Below are 25,304 nucleotides of genomic sequence, written 5' to 3'. Positions count from 1 at the left end.
TCTCTCTCTCTCTCCGTCACACTAATACTGAAAATACACTCGCTTTGTCATGGTCAGGCAATCTGCGATGTACAGAGGATTGCAGCTATTGCCTCTGAAGCCAGGGACGTATCCTGACGCACATAAATACAGTTCATGTTTACTCAGTCGCTCGGCCGATGTTTGCTTGCGCACAAAAGAACATTATGAGCATGTACAGTATGTGAGAGAATGGAGAGCATTTTAATTTAAAAGCAGGGAGGACTTCCTCCAGCAGACTTTAACCATTACCACCGTCACTTTTTCCTTCAGTCTCCTCCAGGCTTTCCTTCTCATCTCCTGTTCTCTGTCTACATGTGCAGTTTTACCACAACGGCCCTCAATGAGGTGATACTGTTACACACAAAGGTTATGACTTACGATCCCGCTTCACTGGTTTGACAGCAGCGCACCACATAATACACATGCACAGACGTGCACAGACAGACTTATGCAACGACTGCGACAGTTGCAGTCTTCATATCCCATCCCTGCTGACCACTTTTCACATTTTTACATTTCATAATCAGATTTTCTATTTCCACATGAAACTGGAACGTTCCTCCTCAGTAGATTCCTGGTTGAGCTGCACACAGACAAACACACATTCACACACCTACACACCTAGACACACACCTACACACACACACACACTCTCTTTCAGCCATGTCTTTTTTCCAAGCCCCTACTGATTTTAGTGTGACCAGTATGCACTCAAATACATGCATAAATTCAGCTTGCGACTCTCTGAAACTTGCCCCATCATCCTCTAACCGAAGAATGCTTTGGAAATGAATGAGAGAGGAGAATGAGAGCAGAACTGGCAAATATTTCACGAGTTCATTCAAAGCTTTATGGGATTGACTGATTTGTCTTTGGATTCCAGGGTAATATGAAAGCAAAGGCTGGCATCTTGCTTTTTCATCTCCACCACCCTCATCCCCATTCACAAACAAGCTCAGTCTTCTGGTACGAGTTCAGTAATACTCGTTTTTTGTATTTTCCCCTTCTCTGCTTGTGTCTATCTGACTTTTTTTTCTCCTTCTTGTCCCTATCTATTTGTTTTACCTTGCACCTTGCAGTTGTAAACTTTACTTCGATGTTGATCTGAAGTTGCAACACTCCCACACTCTCACATTCCCCTCATTTTTCTCGATTCAGTTCACGTATTGTTAGCGCACTATGAAATGTCAGATTCCTGTGTCTGAAGCACAGTACTAAAGAGTCATGGCCTCACTTTAAACCTGCCAATGATATCTGTTCAGTAGGAACTATAGTATGTCATGAAATCAACTCTCTTACATTGTACATGTAACAGGAGAAACAGGTCCTATAGGATGACTTCAATTATACGGGTGAATTACAGTTCACAGGCCTCAAAGTTGTCGGAACAGTAATTAAATAGTTATATCAGTGTACATTTCACCTTTAAAGGGGAAAACCACCTAAATTAAGAATTTCAATACGTTGTTTACAATACTGAACAAAGGTCAATACATTTTTGTGAACATGAGCCACTCTCTAAACAGAGAAGTCTCAAACTCGTGATGTGATCAAGTATCAAGTCTGGAGCTACGTCATATTCTGCGGTTGTGTCCAAAATGCCACAATAACATGATATTTAGTATGGTATATCAATATGTAAGATATTGTTGTACATCAGAAACTTTAATATGACACATGTAAAACACAATTTGCATACTATACCCGTTGAAAGAAGTATGCAACCACACAATGCCGGCATAAATCTCCGGCAATGCAATGTGGGATATTGTGAACAATTGTCATAACAGACAATGGAGGAGAGCTCTGTAAAGTAAATAAGGCTTCAACTTAAGTGGAAGTAATAACACTTTATTAGTCGTCATGTATTTTTACATCAGTTCAGCTCACAAGTCATGTCTTGGTTACCATAATTATGCGTCTGCAACCGGCAAGGATGCTCTCAGGAAGTGGTGTAGTGACTATAGTATCCATCAGGTTGTCTAAAAAGCTAAATACCATTGTTTATTCACTCAAAACTATGCCGCGAATGAAAGGGAGACATATTCTGTGAGAACCTACAGTTTGTTTTCTTTTTTTTACCCCAAATGAGCTTTATTCTATTGTCGTGTAGTTGTGAAACACAAGATGAAGCCATATACTCAGAACATCCCCCTGGGTGCCCTCGGTGTCATCTCTCCTAATTCATTGTTTGTGGAGCAGTTCCACACTTAATGACATTACACATTTGAGTTGGGAGAGAGTTGTTCATGTTTGCTAATATTTATTTATTTATTTCTGAATTCAAAAAATGTAGGTAGTTCCCCTTTAAGAGCTGACACATTTCTTTTATTCAGAAGCATGTTCTCTCTATCAATAGCCCATTCTGAAACAGCACATATCTATCTAATGCCCCAGCCTAGTGAGAGTGTGCATTGTAGTACATGTCAGACTGAGAGAAGGCAGAGGCATTTTGTATTTTGAAAATAATTTGAACAGTTTAGCATGTAATGTACATTCTGCTTCTACTCAAAAGAAGATTTAAAAAACTGGGGGGGGGGGGGGAAGCCAATTAGAGGGGTACTCATTGAAACCCAGAGCTGGTCCTCAGTGCGGCAGCAGTCCATCAAACAGCAGGTGGGAGAATATTAACTGCACATTATGCATTCAACACTGTCAAAAAACTAATATTGGAATATCTATATAATAATATATATGTAGCCTATCGCACTTCCTTTAGCACATGTGCTTTTTCACTTTACTGTGGGAATACAACAGTTAGGTTTCCGGTGTGTTATTTAAAAAAAGACAACAATGGAGTTTAAATTTGAACAGAAAGAAATAACACAAAGAAACGCTGGCAGTTTCGCAGTCCTGACAGTCAAAACAAACTGCATTGGACCGCAGCCATGCAACAATTCTCCAGCGGCTCGAGTGTGGTTACCACAGCGACGACACCTTAATTGATTCCTTTCTTTAATTAACATATTTAAAGACAGCTGGGCCAAGCAGGATTGTGTTAAACGTCCACTGAACGGCACGGTTATGAGCTCAATACCCGAATGGCTATCTGGTTGGTGTTAGTACACACACTGTTTTGTTCACCAGAGCATTTCCTCCTAAACTCGTTGCATATATTTCGTTGCTTCACATTATTAAAAAGGTTAATATATTCATCATGGTTATCAAGGAAGATGTGCTGTCTCTCTTTCTCTCTATTTTCCATTACTACTGATGCAGGTTTAGGCAAAAATATCTAATTCAATTTTACATCACTGTTTTTGCACATTCTAGCTTTTTCATATAATTCACAGAGTGAGGCTTTTGAGTGTGTCTCCGAATTTGTCCCCAAAGCAAGATGTTCTCCTTCTTTTAACACCGATCACATTTCAGCCTCCAAACAGGTGGAGTAAGTGCAGGACACACAAAGAGCCTGTCAACAGGTTCTAATGTGAGCCAGCATGTGATATTGTCCTCATTTCTTCTTGGTAATCCTCAAGTACCTAACTGTCCATCCATGAAATCTGAGCACTGCAGCAATTGTTGATGGCTTTCTTTTCTCTTTTTGCGGGTAGCATAAGTAAAAGGTTTTCGCTCCATCCATTAAAGGCCCCTCTCCAGTTTCATGAAGCCCGACCTTGTGTTATGGTTGTACGAGACTCATTTCACTGTAGCATTCGTTTCACTCACTCAGGAATGAGGCGTTCACAGTACAACTGGAATGTGCAACACTGATATAATACATCACAATATCAAAAGTAGCCGCTTTCCTGTCGGGTCTCTGCCACCTACTCACTTGCAGGTAATGGTGATCAGTGCTCTGGTGTAAATGACAGAAAGAATACAGATATATTCATAACTGCTTTTCTGATGAGTTTGACACCACAACTGAACTGAACTGCCGCAGAATTAACCCCGACGATCCAACAGTCAAACGTCAACGCTGGCCAGGTTTTGTGTGGGATGCTCATTTGTTGACTGTCTGGCTTCATATTCCTTAAAATATTTCCGCGACGATAGGAAGGTCTCGAGTGAAATATCTCAACAACGACTGAAGGAATAGCCATGATCTTTTGTTCCAATATTCTTGGTTCTGGGAGGGGTCAATGTTTGTGACCTTGGTCCCCCAAGTGGTTGATATTTTTGGATTTGTCTGAAATGTCATGAGAAGTATTGGATGGATTGCCATGACATCCAGGCACAAATATGAGTGGTCCCCAGACAATGAATCCTAACTTTGGTGACCCCCTCACTTTTCCTTTTGTTCTCTCGTCATAATTTCGTTGGTTTATGCAAGCCTCGCAATGTTCACATGCTGAAGTTAACATTTAACTCAAAGGAAAGTATGGTCTTGTTTAGGAATTGTAACTTACATTTAGTTTTGCAATGCCAGTTTACACATATATATATATATATATTATATGTATATATACATATATATATACACATATATGTATATATATACATTTGTATCTATATATATTTACATTTATATATACATGTATATATATATATTTGTATCTATATATATATATATTTAAATGTTTATATATACTGTATATATATATATATATATATAGTTAGAGAGAGAGAGAGAATGAAATGTTTCTTTTGGGGTGTTGACAACTCAGAAAACAACTATGAAGGTCAGCTGTGTACCTGCATTGATCTTTTCAGCGTGTGTGTGCGGGTGTGTGTGTGTGTGTGTGAACCCATGTATGCATGTTCAACCTAAAGCGTGGACAAAATGAGCAAACTGTGTTCATCTCTGTAGTTCCACATATTCTACAAATCTGGTATTCACCCCGCTCTCTTACCCTCATACTCCAAAGGATCATTTGTTGTTGAGTGACGAGAGCTTCTTGTCAGACATGGTTGGGTGGAACAAAGACCACCTTGACAGCAGGAAGGATCAGCAGGTGGTCTAATTAGTTGGCCCCATGCTGAGAGGGGTGAACATCATAAGGAGTGGTGCTTCACGCTGCAGGCTCAGAGAGTCTTCATGCAGAACAGCGCTACAGTACGGTGTGATATGGTTGATATAGGTCCATGATTTAATTACAGTTAAATGCAAGAGTGAAAAGACATTCTTAAAAGTCCCATACAAACAAACCATACACCGAAAGGCTGACCGGTGTTACAATATTGTGTCATCTGTTTTTTTAAAGTATAAAAACTATTTCTTCACCTTCAATCCTCTTCAAATGAAATGCAGTGCGTCATCTTACCACCCGGGGCCCTCCCTGTACACTGCTCCACACGGCTTCTCTGGTCCCTCCAGATGCCTGGGAGCCCCTGCTGACATTTACAGGGATCTCTCCGTCCGAGCAGGACACACAGACATGCAGAGCCATGATGTTCCACTGAGAAACACTCAGATCTATAACATGCTCTGCAAATGCATTTCACGTTTGCCTGTTAGTTGTCTGTGTGACCTACAGAGTTATATCTGATAACTGAAGAAGTCTTGAAGGCCAGTGTTGTAAACCAGTGTGTGATAAATGTCCTATTGCTGTGTTTGTGGTTCAGGAGACCCAGGAGAGGTTTCCAAAACTGGGCCAGGTGGAGGTCTGGGATGAGCTGGGCAGTGGGGAAGCAGAGGAGGGCAGCACCACAGACTGTGATGATGAAGATGGATGTGAAGCCTCAGGAGACGGTCAGGATCAGACCTGTAAGTATTACATACCCACGTCCACTCTCATAACAACCCTACTCTTTGTATCACCCACGTTCCGCATGACGTCAACACCGATCTGTGTGGTGATTTATCATCATCCCGCTCTTATTATTTTAATTGTGTTCTTCTTTCAGTCACCGAACTTTGTGCACTCTATCACCGAGAACAGATCTGCCTCTCACTCTCTTTTCTCTATCTCAGTGAGCATTGACTTGTTTTCCACAAAGTCACGTGTTCATGCACCTCCTACATGGCAAGGGAAGTATCCTTTGAAACCCATTTCCTCACTGCCGTCCTCACCCACTGTGTCCCCTTGAGGCTACAGCAAAGGTTGAGGTTCCTCAGATCCCGAGGAACAACAAGGCAGTTTAGTTCAGTGGACACACACACATAAACAAACACACAACCACACCAGCCTTGTACTTCTATCTTTGTAAGGGCACGTATTAGATTAATGTATTTTCTAACACAAATTCCTTTGACGGTCTGTGTCCCAAAGTGAGGACCGGCCAAAAGGTCCTCACTTTCTGAGAATGTCGTCACCCTGAAGGTCTGAAACTTACATTGGTCCTCAGAAAGATAACTGCTCAATTACACACACACACAGACACACATACATACAGGAAGTGAGGAGGTGTTGGGGCACGCTTTAATGAGAATGATTTGATCTCCTGCAGAAGCTTCTTGTTAATCATCCCTAATTATCATGTTGCTTTTTTCAACACCTACACAGTTAAATACAGTTGTTGGCCGTGAAGCACCGGAGGGATTAGAGGGCAACATGGATGAGAAAATAGGTATGTACATGTGTCCATGTCAAAGCAAGCAGACAGGCAACCACAATAAAGACCGGCCCGGTGTTCAGATCCTACATGCAGTAAACTGAGCCTCTTTGACTTCCCCAATTCCTCTGCAAGACTGCAGAAATGCCAGATGCTGATTCAACCGTCTCTTCACATGTAACCTGTACCGTGTTCATTTCATTCGTAACATGCTGAATATCAAATCTGCATTGGGCTTATGTAACATGCATTATGCCTGATGCAGTTTTACTTGGCAGAATTTAGTCCTGAAAGTCAATAAAAAACATTTATAGATTTTAAATGCAAATTATTTTAAATGTTTTGTCACCAAAAACTAAAACCGTAATAACGTATTAGCCACAGGGTGAATACAATAATACTCGCGAGGCATAAGTCAACATATCTTCAAATCAAAGGCCTAGTTTTACTAATGGGAGAAGACTATCCACACCACAGTGGAGCTAATACACCGATCAATAGCCATTACATTCCTTGTTCCACACAGCTCTGAACAGGTCCATTCTGCCCTGCTCCTCGTTGCGATGTGGATAAAACCTAGCAGCCTTTCTAAGAGTTCTGACAGCAGCAGCAGTGTCCCAACAGCAGGGGATAATCAATCAAGACCACTGTCTGCGATTTACAGATCAAAACCCATTAGTCCGTGCTCAAAGTATAAATCCATATCCTGGTGAGCCCTGTTGCCTGTACAACTGTCCTTTAGCCTCCAAAAGAATATTTGTCATCCAGGAACAAATTAATGCTTCCTGGAAAGATGTGATTGGCCTATTGGGATCTATAAAGACAAATTACTGCATTGACCTAATATGAGAAAACAACACTGACTATTGTCAGTCATTCACTTCTCTGAAAGGCCAAGAGCTGGGCAACACTTGTCCTGGGCTGCTTGGTTCACTCTTGGCATATAATTCATTTACACCAGCCAAGCCTGGCTTTTTGAACTCGGCTGGCTTTCTGGAAGATAACGGCTATGGAAATAAGAATTGTTTAATTTATTTGATCAGTCACATGCTGTACTCCCACTCTTCCTTGTTTTCCAGATTTATATTATATTAAAGGGGAAGTCATCTTTAAAAAAGCTAATCACAATGTCTCTCATGTCTCTTATGACTTCGCAAATATTGGTAAACTGTTATGGATTATCCAATCGACTTTGGCAACTGTAAATTGGAATGAATTAGTGAGGCTGAAATTAGTTCCCGGGGCGTATTTTACCTCCCATCTGTTTGTGCATGTGTTTGCCTCTGTTCAGCTGTGGCATAGCTCTCAAAGTCCATGTTAAAAGGGGGCATGACCACCCACTGTTGTGCTTAGAGAGACTTCATTACCAAGCTAATGAACAGCGCTAATCAGCAGAGCACACTCTCTGTCACTATTATCACTCAACTTTTGCAAGTCTCACTCAGGAGACGGGGTGCATGCATACAGCCTCCTGCAAACTGAACGCATGTTTAAGAATTCATATGCTGATGTTTCCACATATGTACATACAGATCCAAAGCAGGCAACCATATAAAAGAATGAGCACAATGTTACTATTTGAGGATGTTCGGCTACATAAAGGAGCCCAAAAGAGTTGTAAAAGTCACATTATTTTCCAAATACGCCAATTAGCGCTCCACTTCTGAAAGAAAATGCAGTCTGATTGCATGATGTCATGCCCGTTTGATCATGGTTCAAATCCCACTCCTCTTGCCTGAAGACATCCCAGTGTACTGTGTGTGCCAACGAAACAAGGCCTAGCAATGTACGAACTGCCATGACCACAGCCATGAACAGGATCATAAATCAGTACATCTTTAATGAACCATATCATCTCTCTTCCCCTGCAGCACTGAGAGCCTCTTCTGTGGTGCATTCTGTGGCGTGACTATGGCTTATTAACTCTATTAGCCCGGGAACACTTAAGGCTGCTCCTTCCAAAGAAGCTATTCATTTGTAGCTCGCTCATTAACGTATTAATCTCTAAAAGACCCACAGCACCACTTTAGACCACTATCTCTCCATTAGGAAGAGAGAGGAGACTCCAAATGTCTGTGCATGAAAAAAGTAGCTCAGTACTTTATTTGTCTGTCTGCTTCCGTGACTGTCTGGCAGAGTAGGCGCATGTCCGTCCTTTCCTGGCCTTTTGTTCAGATCTGGAAAAAACAGACAGAAGAGAAGAGATGTTACTTGTTTTTTTTCGCTGTTTTTTTCTGAAGAATGGAACGTGGGCATTCCCACTGCTACACTTTTTCTTTCTTTTTTTTACTGGAGTGCAGTTTAGCAATCTGCCTGACAAAGGTGTGAGGAGTCATAAACACAAACAGGTTAACCACCTCAGAGGAGGAAGATAAGTGAATGTTTGGGTAAACACTTCCTGCGATTTAGCCGGAGGGATGTGCTGCGATTCTCTCTCGCTAACAAACAACATCTGTCAGGTGCACTTGTGAGCTCATCAAGAAAGTGAAGACACCTCCGCCATTGCTCACACTCTCTATGAGCTCGAAGCCACTCGCGATGATTGTCATTCTTTGCCATCCTATCAAATAACATAATCGTTTCGACAAGATGGAAAGATTTCCCAGTCGATCAGTGTTCTTCTGTTATTTCTGAGCAGAAGGACAAATATATTAACGTTTCTTATCTCCTTGCATACCCCAAGGAAACAGCTGGCTCCAAGTGTGTGTGGGTGTGTGTGTAAACCTGACCCCAAGGGAAAGTAAACTGAACACTATTTGAAATTAACAGCTGCTAGTTTTGTGGATTTTTTAAATAAGAAAATGGAGTGTAATGTAATTTGTGAGTTCTTCCTCGACATACTCTTGGTGCGCGCGCACACACACACACACACACACACACACACACACACACATACAGACATTCGAAGACATTTAAAGAGGTGGGCAAAACCTGCTCCCCCCATCTGTCAGTGTCAAGTGTATTATGCAGTTTATATTTTGCTAAGCACAGTTGTAAAACACTTCTGTAGTCCTTTCTACCTCTTGACTGTTCAACAAACTGCATATTAGATTATGACCTTGAACCTGACCTTGATACAGTGATTCAACTTTGACACATATGCATCACGATGCTCACGGCTTGCTGGTGTTTTTGAATCTGAATCTCAAAGGCATGGAGAGAAACTCTCCCCCAAGCCAAAAACAGACCATAAAGGTGTGTGGCAGCTGAACATTCCTGCATATGTATCCAGGACATGACCAACCTACACCATTGTTCGCAGGATTACATTGGATCGGCCCCCAAGCCCACTGCAGCCTGCTGTGGCCGTGGACGCAGCACACACTAGCCTTCCACATTAGAAAACTTGCATGGTGAGATCAGTGGAGATTAAGGGTGATGTGCAGCAAATTGGGGTCAAAGAGAGGACACAAGTTCAGAAGTTTGAGACCGTTACAGCAATGAAGGAGTAATACGATAGAACATCATGATGTCATTCGACAGTACAAGATGGAACAGAGGCAGGGAAGTAGAGCTAATATGAGAAGAATACAAAATAAAATGTTCAGGGCTTCGGTTCAGAGAATACAAACCTATGATTTAATCTACCGTGAGAGACAGGAGTTAGGCTGGTGGGTGAGGGATTTGGTTCTTGTGTCACCCTGCCAGGTTTGGTAGAACCAATCCCAACCTCTTGACCTTCCAATCCGAGGTCCTGGACCGAGACGGGTCCCCTTGGGACTGGCGTGCGTAGAGGCCGGCTGGCCAGCAGATGTATTGGCTTTGTCCCGGTGCGGATATTACCAGGAGGACTGCCATTTCCCTCAGTCTTTCATCTGGAGCTCAAGGAGCTGAGAGAGAACTCCGCAGGGCAGCGTAGGGTTGGAGAAGAAGGAACAAGAGGATCAGAGACAGCTTTGCTGGACAGGAAGATGGTCTGGTTTGCGGATGAATGTGGGAGGAGTGAGTCACATTTCCACTCAGATATGCAGAGTCATCTATTTTTTCTATGTGACATTGTGACATTTCGTAATTTTAAACATGTCTCTTGACAGAGTCTGTGAATGATTTTGAGGAATTTCATAATCACTCTCTAAAATGGATATGGGGAAAGCCATTCTCCAAACAGAGCTAATAGAGGGATAATCCTCGAGACTAATGTGTGGCCGAACCCATTTGTTAGCACTTAAATTACCCAACAGATTTTCAATTTTATTATTATCACTGTAGAACCCATTTATATTGTGCATATTCACATTTGTGATCAACTATCTCCCATTTCCTGCTCCGCACATCCATCACGTTTAATACCATCCTCCACCTTTCTTTTGAGTGATCTACTTTTTCTTCCTCACTTGGCAAGTTCTGCCCTGTGGTTTTTATGGCACTTTGAGAGCATATTAGCTTGAAGGGCTCCCTGGGCACGTGGTCATCAGAGGAGAGTGGTTCTCATTAGCCAGCATCATCATTTCCTTTCCAAGCAGTATCAGTGAGGCCTTTATGATTGAACTTCTCCAGCACACCTTTGGGGCGTTTTCGAAACACTAAGGATCTCTGGTGTGGCAACAGGTTATAAACTAAAGGAAGTGGTGGGAGTTACTACCTCGGAAGTTCGTGAAAAGGAACTTTGTATGGTTGCTATGAAGTTTACCAGCAAAGGAACAAGGAATGCTCGGGACTCAGCGCTCTGATACCGTAGCCACATAAAAGTCTTAACTACAGTAGCACAGAAGTAGCTGTTATTCACTAATATAACAAGAAATCCGGACAACATGTGGGGATTTCCAACTCGTAAATGGCATTTTAAAGATGGTGTCCAGACCCATAAAGTGTTCTTTATTGAAAGCTGCAAATTAAATAGCTATGACTTGTATTTTATTGTGTGCAAAACAATCTTACACACACCCCCTTCCACCCCGGGCCCCCTGTCAGGCCCAACCTTTGTGTTGTCATTGGGACCAATTTACTCAGTAGTCAATGGATTTTGGAAATAGTGTGTTGCTTGTTATACACATTAATACGCAGACCTACAGCTGAGCGACTCAGGGATGCCCCTTGTTTATTTGGGCTGTATTAATGCCCATATCTGGGCTTCTCTGCTGGGGGTTGGGGTGAGAGCTGAGTTGCGTGAGTGAACCTCTTGACTTTCTTGACTCGTCTGGAGCCCGGCCCCGGCTATTCACACAGAAACTGGCATTCCTTCTGTAACTCAGCACTGAGCAAATAAAGGCAGACATTCCACTGATATTGAAAAATACAGTAGAAGGATAAGCAGGGATGAGTCTGATCCTCTTTGTCTCAGCTCAGCCTGGTATGCAGGGGTAAATACAGATTTGGGGAGGGATTTTCCCAGACAGGTACTTCTATCTCCAACTGAAAAGATGCAAACTCTAGTTTTAAAGCAAAACCACGATCAGAGTATCTGTTTCAGATAGCAGAGGTGCATTAGCATTGCACAAATGGTCAGATAATGAAGGTTGGTAGCAATGAGCCAATTTTTGCATCGACTACCTGCAATGGGAGTCTTTGTGCGGCCGTATATGTGAATATCCATCAAAGCGGTGTGCATGCAGGACTAGTCACTTCATTAAAGTGCTTATCCTATTGACCAGCGTTGAGGGCGACATAGCCCCTCTCCCTTATCCATAATTGATGTGGCAATTAGAGCTGAACCTGTGACAGACTGTCAGGCCGGAGGACGAGAAGGGGGCTGACCTTTCACTCCTTCAGCTGATTACAGATCAGACGAGAAGGACCACTGACAGAAGACTTCGACACTTATGCACCGTTTTGAGGAATTTGATTCTAAAACTGCAGTCAGTTACGCAACCATGAGTTTAAATCAAAGTATTTGACTCGCCCCCTCAAAATCAAACATTTATAACATCACAACTTCTTCTTTTTTTCCTATTCCGCACAGATTTCTGACTTTGAAGTTCAAAAAGGCAAGTATCACTTAGAATAGTTTAATTCAGAGGAGGCTTGTCACATGGAGCGACACAAGACTGCATTCCATTCTCTGCATTTAACTTGTGTGTGGGCACTGCTGCTGCTTCATGGTGTCACTGAGCAGGTAGCATCCAAAAGACAGTTTACACACACTCAAGCCTCTTTTTCCTACGTCCACCCTGACATCCGTAAGTGTCACTTGAACACCAACGGATTAAGTGTGTTATTGGCTTCTCAATTCTCAAGGCAAGACCACAATATCGTCGGGAGAAACGGTGAAAGCCTCCAACTTGAGACTTCTGCACTGCTTGGCTAATTCCAGTGTGCAGGGGAGGGATCCATGTGGAAAATGTTATATCAGGAGACACACACGGGGACAGCGTCTCTCGACTGCTACATGATGAGCACTTCCTGTTGGCGATAATTGATGGCTATGAGTGATTGTGTGGGCGCGTCGTGGCGAAAGAGCAAAAGAATATAAATGCAAGTTTAACTCGGAGCGTTTTTACGCTTCTTTTGGGTGCACACAGGTGGAGTGTTAGGTGTGTGTTTGGGTCTGACTGAACGCTTACATTATACAAAATGTGGTGTGTGTGCCCATCTGTGTGTCAGACTGAGTGGTTGCACTGGGCCTTTAACTTTCTCTCCAGCATCGAGGCTGCTTTCTCCTCAGGATTCCCCTCCATCTTGGGACTCTGTCACATTGACTGGTCGAGGTCACTGTCCTCCCAGGGCCCCTTTCGCCCATTTGTTTCTGTGTGTATGTGTTTGTGTGTGTCTATAGGGGAGTAAATCCTAATCTTGCCAAGGAGCTTAATAGTCTAGCACAGCCAAGAACCGCACTGGGCAGATTCCATTGTACTTATCCCTGCTCTGGAGTTGCCATGCTGCTATGCCCGTTGCTAGGTTAGCTGCAGGCTAATGTGTACCCCACTGGTGCCCCTGTATTTTGTTCCCCTTTAACCCCTTGAGTGGCCTGCCAGAGACTCTGTAAAAAGCCCCATATAAGTTGCCTGTGAACCATAGGGACAGTTCCCATGCATTAGTTTGTGTGTGTGTGTTTCTTAGAATAGGGAATAGAGAGATTAGTTTGACGGGGCGAGGAGCCCCTGACATGGCAGCACATAAAGAGTGAGTCGTGGACAAAAACAGCTGAGAGATGGATGGCTAGTAATGAAGTGTGTGAATGCATCCTTCCCTTCTCTCCACCCTCCAACCGTACCCCTCTTTGTAAGGAAGTGTGTGTGAAAGAAGATAAGAAAATGTTGAGAGTGCTTGGAAAAGTGAATGTCTGTGAGTGTGTGCAAGACAGTAAAAGAGTAACCGTAAAAAAATATATATATAATAAAAGTGACCCAGAGGGTTTTAGTGTTCTCCAGCTGTAGCAAACACAGTCTGTACACCCATGATCAGAGAGCAGCATCGGCCTTTTATTGGTGTCCAAATGTCTGATTGCAGACTGACTGATAGCTCTGTGTCCTTGTAACACTGGCTTGACCAAAGAATAGGAAGGGACTTGTCTCGCCTTATCGTGCATGAGATTCAAGTCTTGTGATGTGGGAACATGATGATAGTGATTAACCACCGATGAGCAAAAATGGCCACTGAAGGGAACGTTTAAGTCCCCTATGTATCAGTATTGTATAACCCGTTAAAGCCCAAATGAGAGCCACGCGCAGCTTATCTACACTAAGTGGCATAAGTGCGTGAAATTATGAGGGTAAAATCTACGATCATAACACTTAAGAATGTCTTTGAAATACATTCTTATACTAAAAATAAGAAGAGGAACACCGTCCCATGTATCTGTGTCTTCTGAGCCTTTTTCTCTCAAAGGGATGGATGGTGGGTAGCAAACATCTGGCAAAGGTTACCCATCAGGTTGGATCAGAAGAGAATGCTCTGTTCCAGATAATGGCGGAGACGAATAGTACAAATCATTTATACTGACTCTCCCCTGCATTTGAAAAACGGTGAGCTGGCTCCAACGCTTCACAGACATATTGGCTATTGCATAAAGATCTTGTTTTACAGCAAATAGGGATTGATCTAGCAGATCAACAGTGTGAATAATCAGCTGCCTGACAGAGCTGTCCCAGGAGAGGAACAACTGCTCATGCATACAAGTCTTTAACTTATGCTGGATAACAAGCACGCAGTGTGGAGAGAGCTGACCCGCCGATCGCAGAACGTCTCACTCCTAATTTCAAACAGCACTTCCGTCAGCGTATGTGCAGGGACCACGGGCACGCGTAAATCTTTTTACGCCTGTGTGCACGCTCGCATTTATGTGTCTGCCTGTGTGAGTGGAAAAAAACCAATGTCAAAGGTCATCTCTCTTAATGAAACATCACTGTGAGGCAAATCCAGTGGCCTTGTCAAAACGAAGGCTGCTTTATCACGGCCCCCAGTCCCTTCCACCCCCCACATCCGTCTCCCATCAACCGCTTAGCAGGGAGAAGACCCTGAAGGTCAAGGCAGGGAGGGAGCAAGATGGTGATAATGAGAGTGTGGAGGAAGTTACTGACCTACACCACACTCCCTCCATGTTCCATAAATCAAACCCCCACCTTCTGACCGTCTCTCTATAATTGTACACAGCAGGCAGAAGAGTGAAAACTGCCACCGGTGCTTGTGAGCATATGATAAACAGGTCTTCTGTCCACCGATGTAACCCCTGCGTGTGGTCAGGTCACACTGGACAGCGGTCGGTTACAGTAATTAAACTGAGTCGCTACATCAGAATTCTTGATTCAGTGGAATAGAAAATAATTGAATTGACTGAAGCACTTATTTGGGTAGTTGACAAATAAGGGTGAAAAAGTATTTTTCTTAATAAAGTTCTAATGAGGATTATAGTTGTATGACATTATATTGTTCAAATGCTGAATCTTTCTAAACTGCTCGTGTTCCGGTTGATTTTTTGTATAATTTCATTATTTTTGAAGCTTTTCTTATACAATTTGTCCTGCGGTGTGACATGTCACTATGAAAACAATTTAAATATTTTACTATTATTGATTTCAAGTACAAATTAGATATGTTTAAAGTTTAAGAAGTACTCTTTCAGAATGTTCATTAAAATTTTGCATATGATTATTTTTCACAGCTGTTTTTTTATTTGATTATTCACTTGTGCCATCTTTCATCACTCATGTTTAATTTAAGAAAAATATTGTTTACAAATGTTGAACTACAGCTGTCACACGACAGGACTCTCAAAAAATGACACATTCATTGTCTGACAGAAACAGTGACATTTATGAAATTAATCAGAGGTAAACACTCATCTTTCAACCTTCACTGTTCATTCCAACATCTGGGGGGCTTCCTGGTAGGGGGGGTTGAATAAGGACCCCTATAGTTGTCCATGTAACTGCCGTTTAAAAAAATCTGATTTTAAATGTCACGCCACAGGACAGCATTTGTGTTATGAAAGTTATTTTGCTGTAAATACTAATTTACTAGTTTTGCGCATATTAAAACCTAATATCAATAATGTAAATATATACAATATAATGCCAAGGCAGTTATTAGCTGCTCCAGATATTTCTGGTTTATTTTGTTCATGTGTAAGTTTAATGCTTCACCTTTGTTACGGTCACACCGCAGGACATTTTGCGTATTCACCTTAAAATATAATCAAAACACAACAGATATTTCATACAAAATCATAAGTTTAAAACAAAGTACCATAAAATGCTTCACTACCATGTGTTGTTTAAGTGGTAAAATGCATCTAAATAAACATTCACACTTAATTACAGAAAAATCATGTCATGTCATCCACTCATTTTGTAACACCCTGTCCTGTTTCTCCTGTGTTCCGTGTCTCCTATGTCTCCTCTGTGTCTTCTGTCTTAATTGTTTAATTCCCTGCACCTGCCCTCAGCCACTCTTGTCTCGTTACTGTCTGATGTCGTACACCTGTGTTCCCCCCCCTATATATTGTGTCAGTCTTACTCTTGTCTCCTGTCGGATTGTCGTCTATAGTTCCGTGTCCTTTTCCTGTCGTCCTGTCCGTGTTCCTAGTTCTGCCTGTTGACCCTGCCTGCCCTGAACCTGGTTTCTCTGCCTGCCCCTTTTGGACCTTGTTTATTGTAAACTGTTTTGCCTCATTAAAGAGTGCTTTTTTTTGTTATTCATATTGCGTCCAGCCTGTCACTCTGCGCCTGAGCCTCACCCCGTCACTAGAACCTGACACATTTATGTTTGTAATGACTAAGTCAGCGTGGAAAGTGGAAAAGTTGCATTGGAATCTTGACAGCATATAGGGGGGCAACTTGCTGAGCCCCAGTATACAGTAGCACCATTCCTCTCTGGATCCAGTGGCCATGCAAGCTCGCACACACAACACAAATGGACCATAGTTTCCATGGTTATCTCGTCTGACGCCTTAATACACCTGTTGCCCCTGCTGTCCCCCTCCTGCTCCTCCCAATGATTGTTTGAGTATGCTTTTGTGCGTGCGTATTTTGTTGCCCACAGCATGTATGACATGTTTAGAAAAAGAGAGATTAAATCCTATCAGTTGAAGTCATAGGGAGGGTTGTTTGTCTTCCCTTCGCATCGGTTTAATCCGTGGCAGCAGTGAGCTGGCTAACCAAAGGAAACATAGAAGAGAGAAGGAAATAGAGAGGGAGTGGGGTGGGAGACTGTTAGTAGAAAACTGACGTCGTTGCCCAAATAACCTTTGTGCTATTGTCTGTCACTCCGAAATCAAGATGGCCAACACGTTTGTGATTCCTCCCTCCCTTCCGCTCTCACTCGTCTTCCAAACCTTATTCCGCCCTTCCGTCCTCTTGGCCCGAGCCCGAGGTCACACCTCCTCTTCAGTGCTGTGGACGGGCTTGTTAGAAGCAGCTGTTGTTGCTCCGTGGCCAATGGGAATTGGAGGCTCCACCAAACACACCATCTGCCCATCTGGAGAGGCATTAGTGGCAAAGAACCATTTCTCACACTCACAGCCAACACAGAGGTCAAGAAGGTGTCAGAAGACAGAACATCCCTCTTTAATAAGCTACAGGCCGGAGTTGAGCTGCGTTGCCCTCCTGTACTCTATGTGTAGTTACTGCAGTATATCTCAGATCAGATGTCCAGGTGTTCAAAGTGACATGATCCCCCATCCTCTTCCTCTCTGTGACCCTGTTTTCACTGCAGGCTTTAATGGCAAATGCAACCTATACCACAACCCATTATTTATACTAGAATAGGGTCCACACACACACACACACACACACACACACACAAGATTACACACTTCCCAGACGTGAAGCTCTGTCTTCTTAAAAGACCTCTCAGCACTCCAGTTCTATTTGTCTCTCGGGTTTCTGGCATCCAGCTTTATCTCTGACACTCCTTGTTGCCTGTTATAAAGCTTTTTTTCCAATCAAATCACATCTGTCTTTAACTGGTGAGGAACGTATGTCATTGACTTGCTGTTGTTGTTGTTGTGAGAGAAGTATGTTGATGTGCCGTTTCTTCGCCTTGAAATACCATCCGCGAGACGATGGATCTTCATCCTCACACTGAGAAGGCAAACTGTCTTCCTCCTCTAACCCTCTCTGTCATCTTCCGCTCAGTCCCACCTTTGTTGTTTATGCCCCCCCCCCCTCCTCTTACCACCACCATATTTGTTGTATTTACACATGTTTATGAAGCGCGGCCTAATTGCTAACACTCTCTTCACGTGTATTCTCCCCCATCTTATTGTTGATTGCTTATTTAGGGGATGTTCGGTGTTAGTGTGTGATCTTTGGTTTATGAATAAATGAATTGGCAATTGAAAGTAAATGAGACATAAAGTATATTACACATATATCTTTTTAATTTCTTCTCTTTTATGCCCCTCCTAGCTGGAGGCACTCTAGGCAATTATATAGTTTGACTTTACCTCACATGGACCTAGCTGGATGATTAGTTTAATGGGTATTGACTGTTAGTCTTGTAACTTCACTTTATTGCATCCAATTAAATTTTGTTTCAAGATCACAAGGCATTGTAACACAATGCATTCCACATTGGCTACCTTTACATATTGAAACAAAACAAGTCAGTGCTGCCGTCTGTGCCATTATGGTCTGTTCTGGCAGAGACCTGCTTCTTCAGTTAGTTCGCTGCAGCAGAGGAGTGTTGGTGTTGTGTTGGCCCATTTAAATGTTTTCTGACATCTCCCTGATGAGATGCAGCCAATTTCCATTGAAACAATAACAGCAGTCTGATTTGGGAAAAATGATGTCTTTGTCTATTGTTGACACAACAACAAAAAACCATTGGCTCGGAAAACCCTCCTCTCTCTAGAGGCCTGCCGAGCCCGATCCACACATATACACACGCACGCATACAAACCCAAGCGCACGATTGGGATGGGCGGACTTGTGTTTTATTACAGACAAATGTATTCTTAGATTTATACATCTGATCATGTCAAGTGTGAAAGAAACAAACATCCTATTGGGTGACACCTCTGAAAGAGCAACACATTGTGTACTTTAATATTGGTGAGGGCGTGATTTAGTTAGCTATTCAAAATACATGTTCACACTTTAAATAGGATCTGACAACTCCACTCAAGTTGCTTGGCGGTCAATTCACCACACGGGGAACTATTTAATTAGACAGCTGCATTCAAGACGGAACTAGATATGTACACACACTGGTGGGAATTGCAAACTTGCTCTGTTTTGGCGAGAGGACAGCTTGAAGAGACATTTTTTGACACTTGGCTTTAGCACTTTCAGTACTAGTGATAACTTGCTATCACAGCACACATTCACATTATCGTTCACCTCTGTCTATATTTGATTCTCCCAGTTTTTCATCCCGTCCCTCTCTCGGAACTCACAACTCCTGCAGAGCATGTAACTCCCACACATGTGGCACAAACTACAAGTACCACACTTGTACGCTTTTAGTGCTGCAGGTCGTCTTCGTGGAGAGCTGAGAGCGTGCGGTGCACTTTGCTGCGCTGAGGGTGCTAATCTGTCTCATTGATGTATATAGCTGGGAAGGGCTGGCTGCAGCTTGGGAAGAGGAGTGAGGGAAAGGATGAGCGGAAGGAGTCATTTCCTGTTGATTTTAGAGACATCAACACAATGTCACATCCCAGAGGGAAGTGAGGTAAAGAGATGGACGACTTGCGTTCAGCGTCAGGGTGATGATGACGTTCGAGAGAGACTGGGAGAGCAGCGATGTGTAGAGACATGAGTGAAGTCCTCTTTCAGGAATGGATTTCACCAATGTCAGCAGAAAGGCATTTGTGTGTGTAACTCCATGTGTGTGTTTGCAGGGACTGTGATTAAAATGGGTGCTTAATGTCTGCCCAACCCTCATCACCCTGATTTATCTCTGATTGGCAGTAATGACACAGTTCTGGCTGTCCATTATCTGCTGCTGGAGATTAGACACCCAGTCAGTCCTCCATCATATGTGTGTGATGATGATGATGAAGGTGGGAGTTCAGTTTGTATCCTGCCTTGTCCCACGGGGCAGATAAACACAGTTTATAGCGGCACAGGTTTGTTGTGTACAACTTGGACAAACCACTATAAATGTGAATTGGTTGCTGAACAGTGGTAATGTAAGGTAACTGTCGATGCATTTTTTTAAACGTTGTAAAGCACTCTTCAAAAGAAGTCGACTGAAACACCCACAGCTGTGCTTCTTCTCAACGACAAAATAAACTCTCTTTGAATTTAACAGACATAATCATACTTAATTGTTCATGTCTGATTGTTTTTGAAAGCCCTTGAGATGGGATGGTGGGAACGGTGATTGGATGATGATGAGCCCCTTATATACAGTTTTACAAGCCCAAAGGACTCTGAACATTAAAGAGGATTATCATGATTACAGTGATGGGAAAAACCATTCATCTCTGTCTGCCTCTCTCTTCCCCCTGTCTCCTACAGCGCATCCAGACCTCTCAAGTGAAGGAAAGTCCAATGGGAGACAGCCCGGAAGTGACCGCCCACGTGAGACCCCTTCCAAGCCCCCCTCGGTCAAGGTGATAGGGGGCTTGCCGTCTGCCAGCTGGCCACGGCCCTGGAGCCTCGCACTGCTCTTTGCTGCACTTTGCCTGCAGTGGACCCTGTTCTGATGCCAGTGACCTCTGTGAATGCCCCCCCCCCCCCCCATCACTGCCCCCCACCTCCTTTAAGGAACCGCATACATGCACGGAGACACTCATATCATTTACAAAGCATCCTTACTCCTGTCCTCAACGTACTTGTATGGATGGGAGTGCGGGGGAAATGAAAATGGCATAACAAGACAAGGCGTGGAAGAGAAGAGAACAACGTCGTAGGAGACTAGACGGAGGGCTCTTGCAGGAACCTGTCCTGCAGCGTCACCAATGTGGTGGTTTTCACACGCTGATCGTATGCACGCTCATCTACAAAGATTTGACTGCTTCATCTGGGCTGTGTCGGTGCTGGACGTTTGTGTCTACAGACACCAATACAGCCCCCCTACTCGAACACAAACATACCCTTCGTGGAACGGGACCGCGTCATTCTGATTTTACTTAAAAGCGCTTACACATTTACTCACATCCATGTTTCACGTGACCAGTACAAATGCAGCCATCTTCTTTTTCTAGAGTTGGTTTTTACTTCTCCTTTGAGGCAAAAAAAAGAAAAGGAAACTCATCACAGCCACTGCACCATTTGCCAGTCATGCAGAATAATTCAGCTCATTTGAAAACTCTACTCATTTTCTTTTCGAGGATTAAGGAATGCATGGTAGATTGATAGATCGAACCCAGGTGGCCCAGAACAGCAGATTTGATATACTCTAATGACATTGTACCTTGGCGGGGATTAGTATGGAATGAGTTCACAGGTAGAGCACTGGCACACTTGCACGACTGAACTCATTGCGCAGACAAACTAGGTGTGTATAGTATGTAACTGTATATAGGTGGAAAGATTGTATGAGGTTCTGATCCAACAAAAAGCTCTTAACTGATTGAGCTGAATGGGTTATCTTTAATTGTCTCTTTGCTATGAATGGACTGTGCTTGTCTGCTCCACTACATATAAAATAATGGGAAAAAAAGAAAAAAAAGCAAGGATGCACTTCATTTTCAAATTCAAACATGGATACATGCTGGGTGTTTGAACAAAGCCTGTACATTGTTGATTTGACTAATGTTTATTGTGCATCAGGTTGTGTGTGTTTGCTTGTTGAATTGCACATTAATGCATGTATAACCTACCAAGTTATCAGACATATTTCGGTAGGATTAGGCCCTTCTCTGGGAAGCCTAAAGAACTCTCAAAAACGATTGCCTTTTCCAATACATCAGTACATCAGGTTGTATCTTCCTCACTCAAGGAATGGCTTAGTACTTGAAATTATAAGGAAGGTTGGACTGCAGATCCATCACAAGCAGATTCAACTACAATGTAACACACACACAAATACATGTTGAATGTTTTTTTACAAAGTTGGGTGCGTCTATGGTCCAGTATAGTGGTAGCCCTTATGCAAGTCCCTTTTCATGAATTTGTCATACATTTTGCCAAATAAGCTCTACTGTCTCTTCACTCACTCTTAAGCAGACCATTCCTTTCAATTCCAACAGAATAAAAAAAGATCCTTCTTTGTTTGAAATGATTCTTCATGGGGATGGAGCAAAAGGGAAGTTCAACAAACAAACTGCACCTGCTACAATGGCTTTCTCTGAACACCATCCGCATCTCTTTTGTAGATGAGGATGGTTTATGTATTGGTACGGAAAAGTACCTGTGTGAATGAGGATGAATGTCAATGCTATGCAGATACGGTATTAAACCTGATTATACCGAGAGTATCTTATAGGTCTATACACTAACATGGGTCTATGTGCGGTGAAATACCTCTTCCATTACCAAACCTGTATTGTAAACAAGTCCTCCTCTTCCTGCTTAAAAGTAACTCACCATTGGCTCTGCCTCAAAGTGGAAGAAGGATGACCCGCTTAACTACTTGCATATACATACAATTATACATTAAAGCATTGCAGTTTATGGATAATGGAGATTTTAGATGTGTTCTGTGCCACATCTTGTTTTCTGTAACCACATTTGTTTAATTCATATGATTTCCCCCATGTACGTTTTGTTATCGTTCATTGCACCCACCGATCACTTACAGTCTTTTACCCTCGCATGTGTATAAATGTACATATTTTAAGTCACTCGTCATTTCTTTTTTTGTCTCATTTCCTCTCTTTTGGATCAGAATGATACCGGTGGAGCCGAGCTCGACTAAAGGTGCTCCGCTTCTCAATTTTTCTTCACGTCTCAATAGCCTCTCCTTTATAGAGTATTAGTCACAACAGACTGCTTGGAAAACATGGGTATTAAAAGTCCTGCACATCCATTGCACCTACTTATTTTTCCTGTGTGGTCTTGTTCAGACTGTGCTTGATTGACAGGTGTAGGTGTGCAGGCTATTAAAGATTGCATGCTGACAGTCAGCTTTTTTCGCACACATGGGTCGGTGATGTCTTGACACACACATCTGATCTCATCACTTGCAGATAACAGTGCCGACAGTCTGTCTTCGAGATCTGATTTGAGGAACAAATCCAATTTGCCTGCAGCATTGGACGGTACGACAAAGTGTATTTTTGAACCTGAGAGACGCAGGCTATCCGTTTCACTCTGCCTCCAGTCCGTATGCTAAGCTAATCCACTCCTGGTCCTCTGCTCCGTAGTTAGCTCACAGACACAAGGGTCTATTTGTGTAACGATTCGTAAAAAGAAAGTAAGTAGCCTATGACATCTTCTAAAAACGTTGAGCTACTTCCAAACAACACCCAGTAGGCCTAACTATGATTAGGCTACATTGCTTTCTGTGCCTGAAAACACACCACAGTGACCAAACTGTACTGTGAGTTATGAGGGGCTAGGCAGGGCATGCCGTCTCAGTCTGACCTTCTCTATTTGCATCCAGGAAGCCTTTTGCTAAACATATCCGTCCGTGTTTGCACCAGGAATAGAGGAGGAGGAGAGTGTGAGAGTGCAGAAGACAGGAAAAGGTTTGCTGCTGGAAAGGACAGTCAATCGTGATGACAGCAGTGTCGACAGTGACAGTTTGCTCGCTGACCCATTGGTTGCTCCTGCAGGGGAAGGCTTGGTCTATTCATGGACTTTATTTTCCCTAAATTACCCTGTGCTGTCAGCTGCAATGTTAGCATCACCGTTAGCATATATAGCTCATCTACCGTTGGACACATTTAGACACAAAGCAAGCACACTGTTGGCGTTGGTGAGAAACATGTTCGTGGGGCGGTGCACACATTGCTGAAATGCCAATGAGTGACGTTACGGTTGAAATTAGGTGTACGTCACTTTTAATGGAATATTTTAGCATCACTAGGCAAAGCCAAGGGCGTCATGAAGGCATGCAATGGCAAAAAAGCTAAACAGTTTACAGTATAGCTTATGAATCGGTCTTCAGGGTAACACTGGTCTTATTTTTCCTCTACAGTGATTATAAAAGCATTTGATGGCAATGTTTCAGGCGACAGTGGCCCTTTAGGTCTCACCACACCTCCCACTGTTTTAGCCATCAGCCTGGGAGCACATACCTAATAGCACTTTCCTGGCTAAAGCACACAATGTCCATGAGCTCCCCTCTCACTCTCTTTGTCTACTCTCTCACACACACATATACTTTTGTGAACACCAAATTCATCACAAACACACACCGCTGATCTCATCTACACACCCAGTCCCACAGCTCCACTCTTCCAATTGCACGCAGTCTGTATTTGATCCTTGCCTATTTCATGCTTGTTGCTGTGAAACTGAATGTCTGGCTGGCTGCAGACACGAGAGGGGAGAGTGCCCAGTCCAAGGATATCGTGCGTCCTCTTTGCTGGAACTGTAATTGGACTGCATTGTCCCTGCCTGACAAAACTAAAGCTGTCTGTTGTCCTTTAATAACCTCCGGTCATTTTAAAATATGGACAATAATCAGTTGAAACTTAGTCTGATAATCCCTTTAAACTGCGCCTTCTCTCTGAAGTTAGCTTTGTAAAAACAATGTGATGGGCAAATGGGTATGGCTGATTCAGTATATCTAGGTATAGGATGCACACACACACACACACACAGCAAGGGGCTGTGTGGTCACCGAGTGTAACAGAGTTCCGGGGACCTGAGGTCACAGCTGCTCAGCTGTCTGTCTGGTCTATTTTAAACAGTAGCACACATCAGCGCTTCTGTCCCCCCTGGCCAAGTCCACTTCTATCCACCTTCACACACACACACACACACACACATACGTACAATTTTTTTTGTTGCATTAGTACGGAGTAGATTTAATGCTAATTCACACATTGAGAGATCAGTTGCACCGCACACTGTACAAAAAAAAACGCCTCAAGATGAATACCTGCCCTTTCGAACAGATCTCCTCTGATGTCAACCTGGTTGTGCGGTAGCAGGGTGACAGCAGCGAAGGCTCTCCCCCTTCCTCAGATTGTCTTACCTTTTTCAGCCTGGGGATCAGAGAGACAAGCTTGAACTAGGAGGAGGGAGGCACTGAAAATATGTTTTCAAAGATGAACAATTGGGTGAGGTAGAGGGGAAACGAAGGGGTACCTGCGGCTCCCACTAACCACACCTGGAGTTTCAAGTCGTCAGTTGTATCCATTCCCCTCTGCGCAGAGCTCCTCATGCCCTAACAACAGGATAACACAAGCTGGCCAATTAGCATTATGCTCAATGAGATCTTAAGATGACGAATTCAGTCCAATTAATGACATGTTTAACCATCAAGAGGAGCCTCAGCAGCAGTGGCAGAGATCAAATCTCTTATGCAAGAACTTTTGCTTGATTCCTCCTCCTAGCTGATTGGCCTCACTTGTCAAATATATTTCCCATCATGCACTGTGCTGCTGGCAGAGGGCAGGTAAACAGTGC

At 43.1% G+C, this 25,304-nt stretch overlaps 1 protein-coding gene across 2 annotated transcripts in view; it reads left to right on the top strand.

Annotated features, from left to right (window-relative positions):
* Positions 1-22,563, top strand: part of LOC130198067 (glypican-5-like) — an 89,278-nt gene extending 66,715 nt beyond the window's left edge. For both annotated transcript variants that reach the window (XM_056421127.1, XM_056421126.1), the window contains 2 exons: positions 5,530-5,671; positions 20,298-22,563. In XM_056421127.1, the coding sequence (XP_056277102.1) occupies positions 5,530-5,671; positions 20,298-20,485 (330 nt within the window). In that variant the 3' untranslated portion in view covers positions 20,486-22,563. The remainder of the gene's footprint in view (positions 1-5,529; positions 5,672-20,297) is intronic.
* The last annotated feature ends 2,741 nt before the right edge of the window (positions 22,564-25,304 follow it).

This window comes from Pseudoliparis swirei, chromosome 8, assembly GCF_029220125.1.
Source record: "Pseudoliparis swirei isolate HS2019 ecotype Mariana Trench chromosome 8, NWPU_hadal_v1, whole genome shotgun sequence".
Classification (NCBI taxonomy): Eukaryota; Metazoa; Chordata; class Actinopteri; order Perciformes; family Liparidae; genus Pseudoliparis; species Pseudoliparis swirei.
This window is presented reverse-complemented; position numbering and strand designations above follow the sequence as displayed.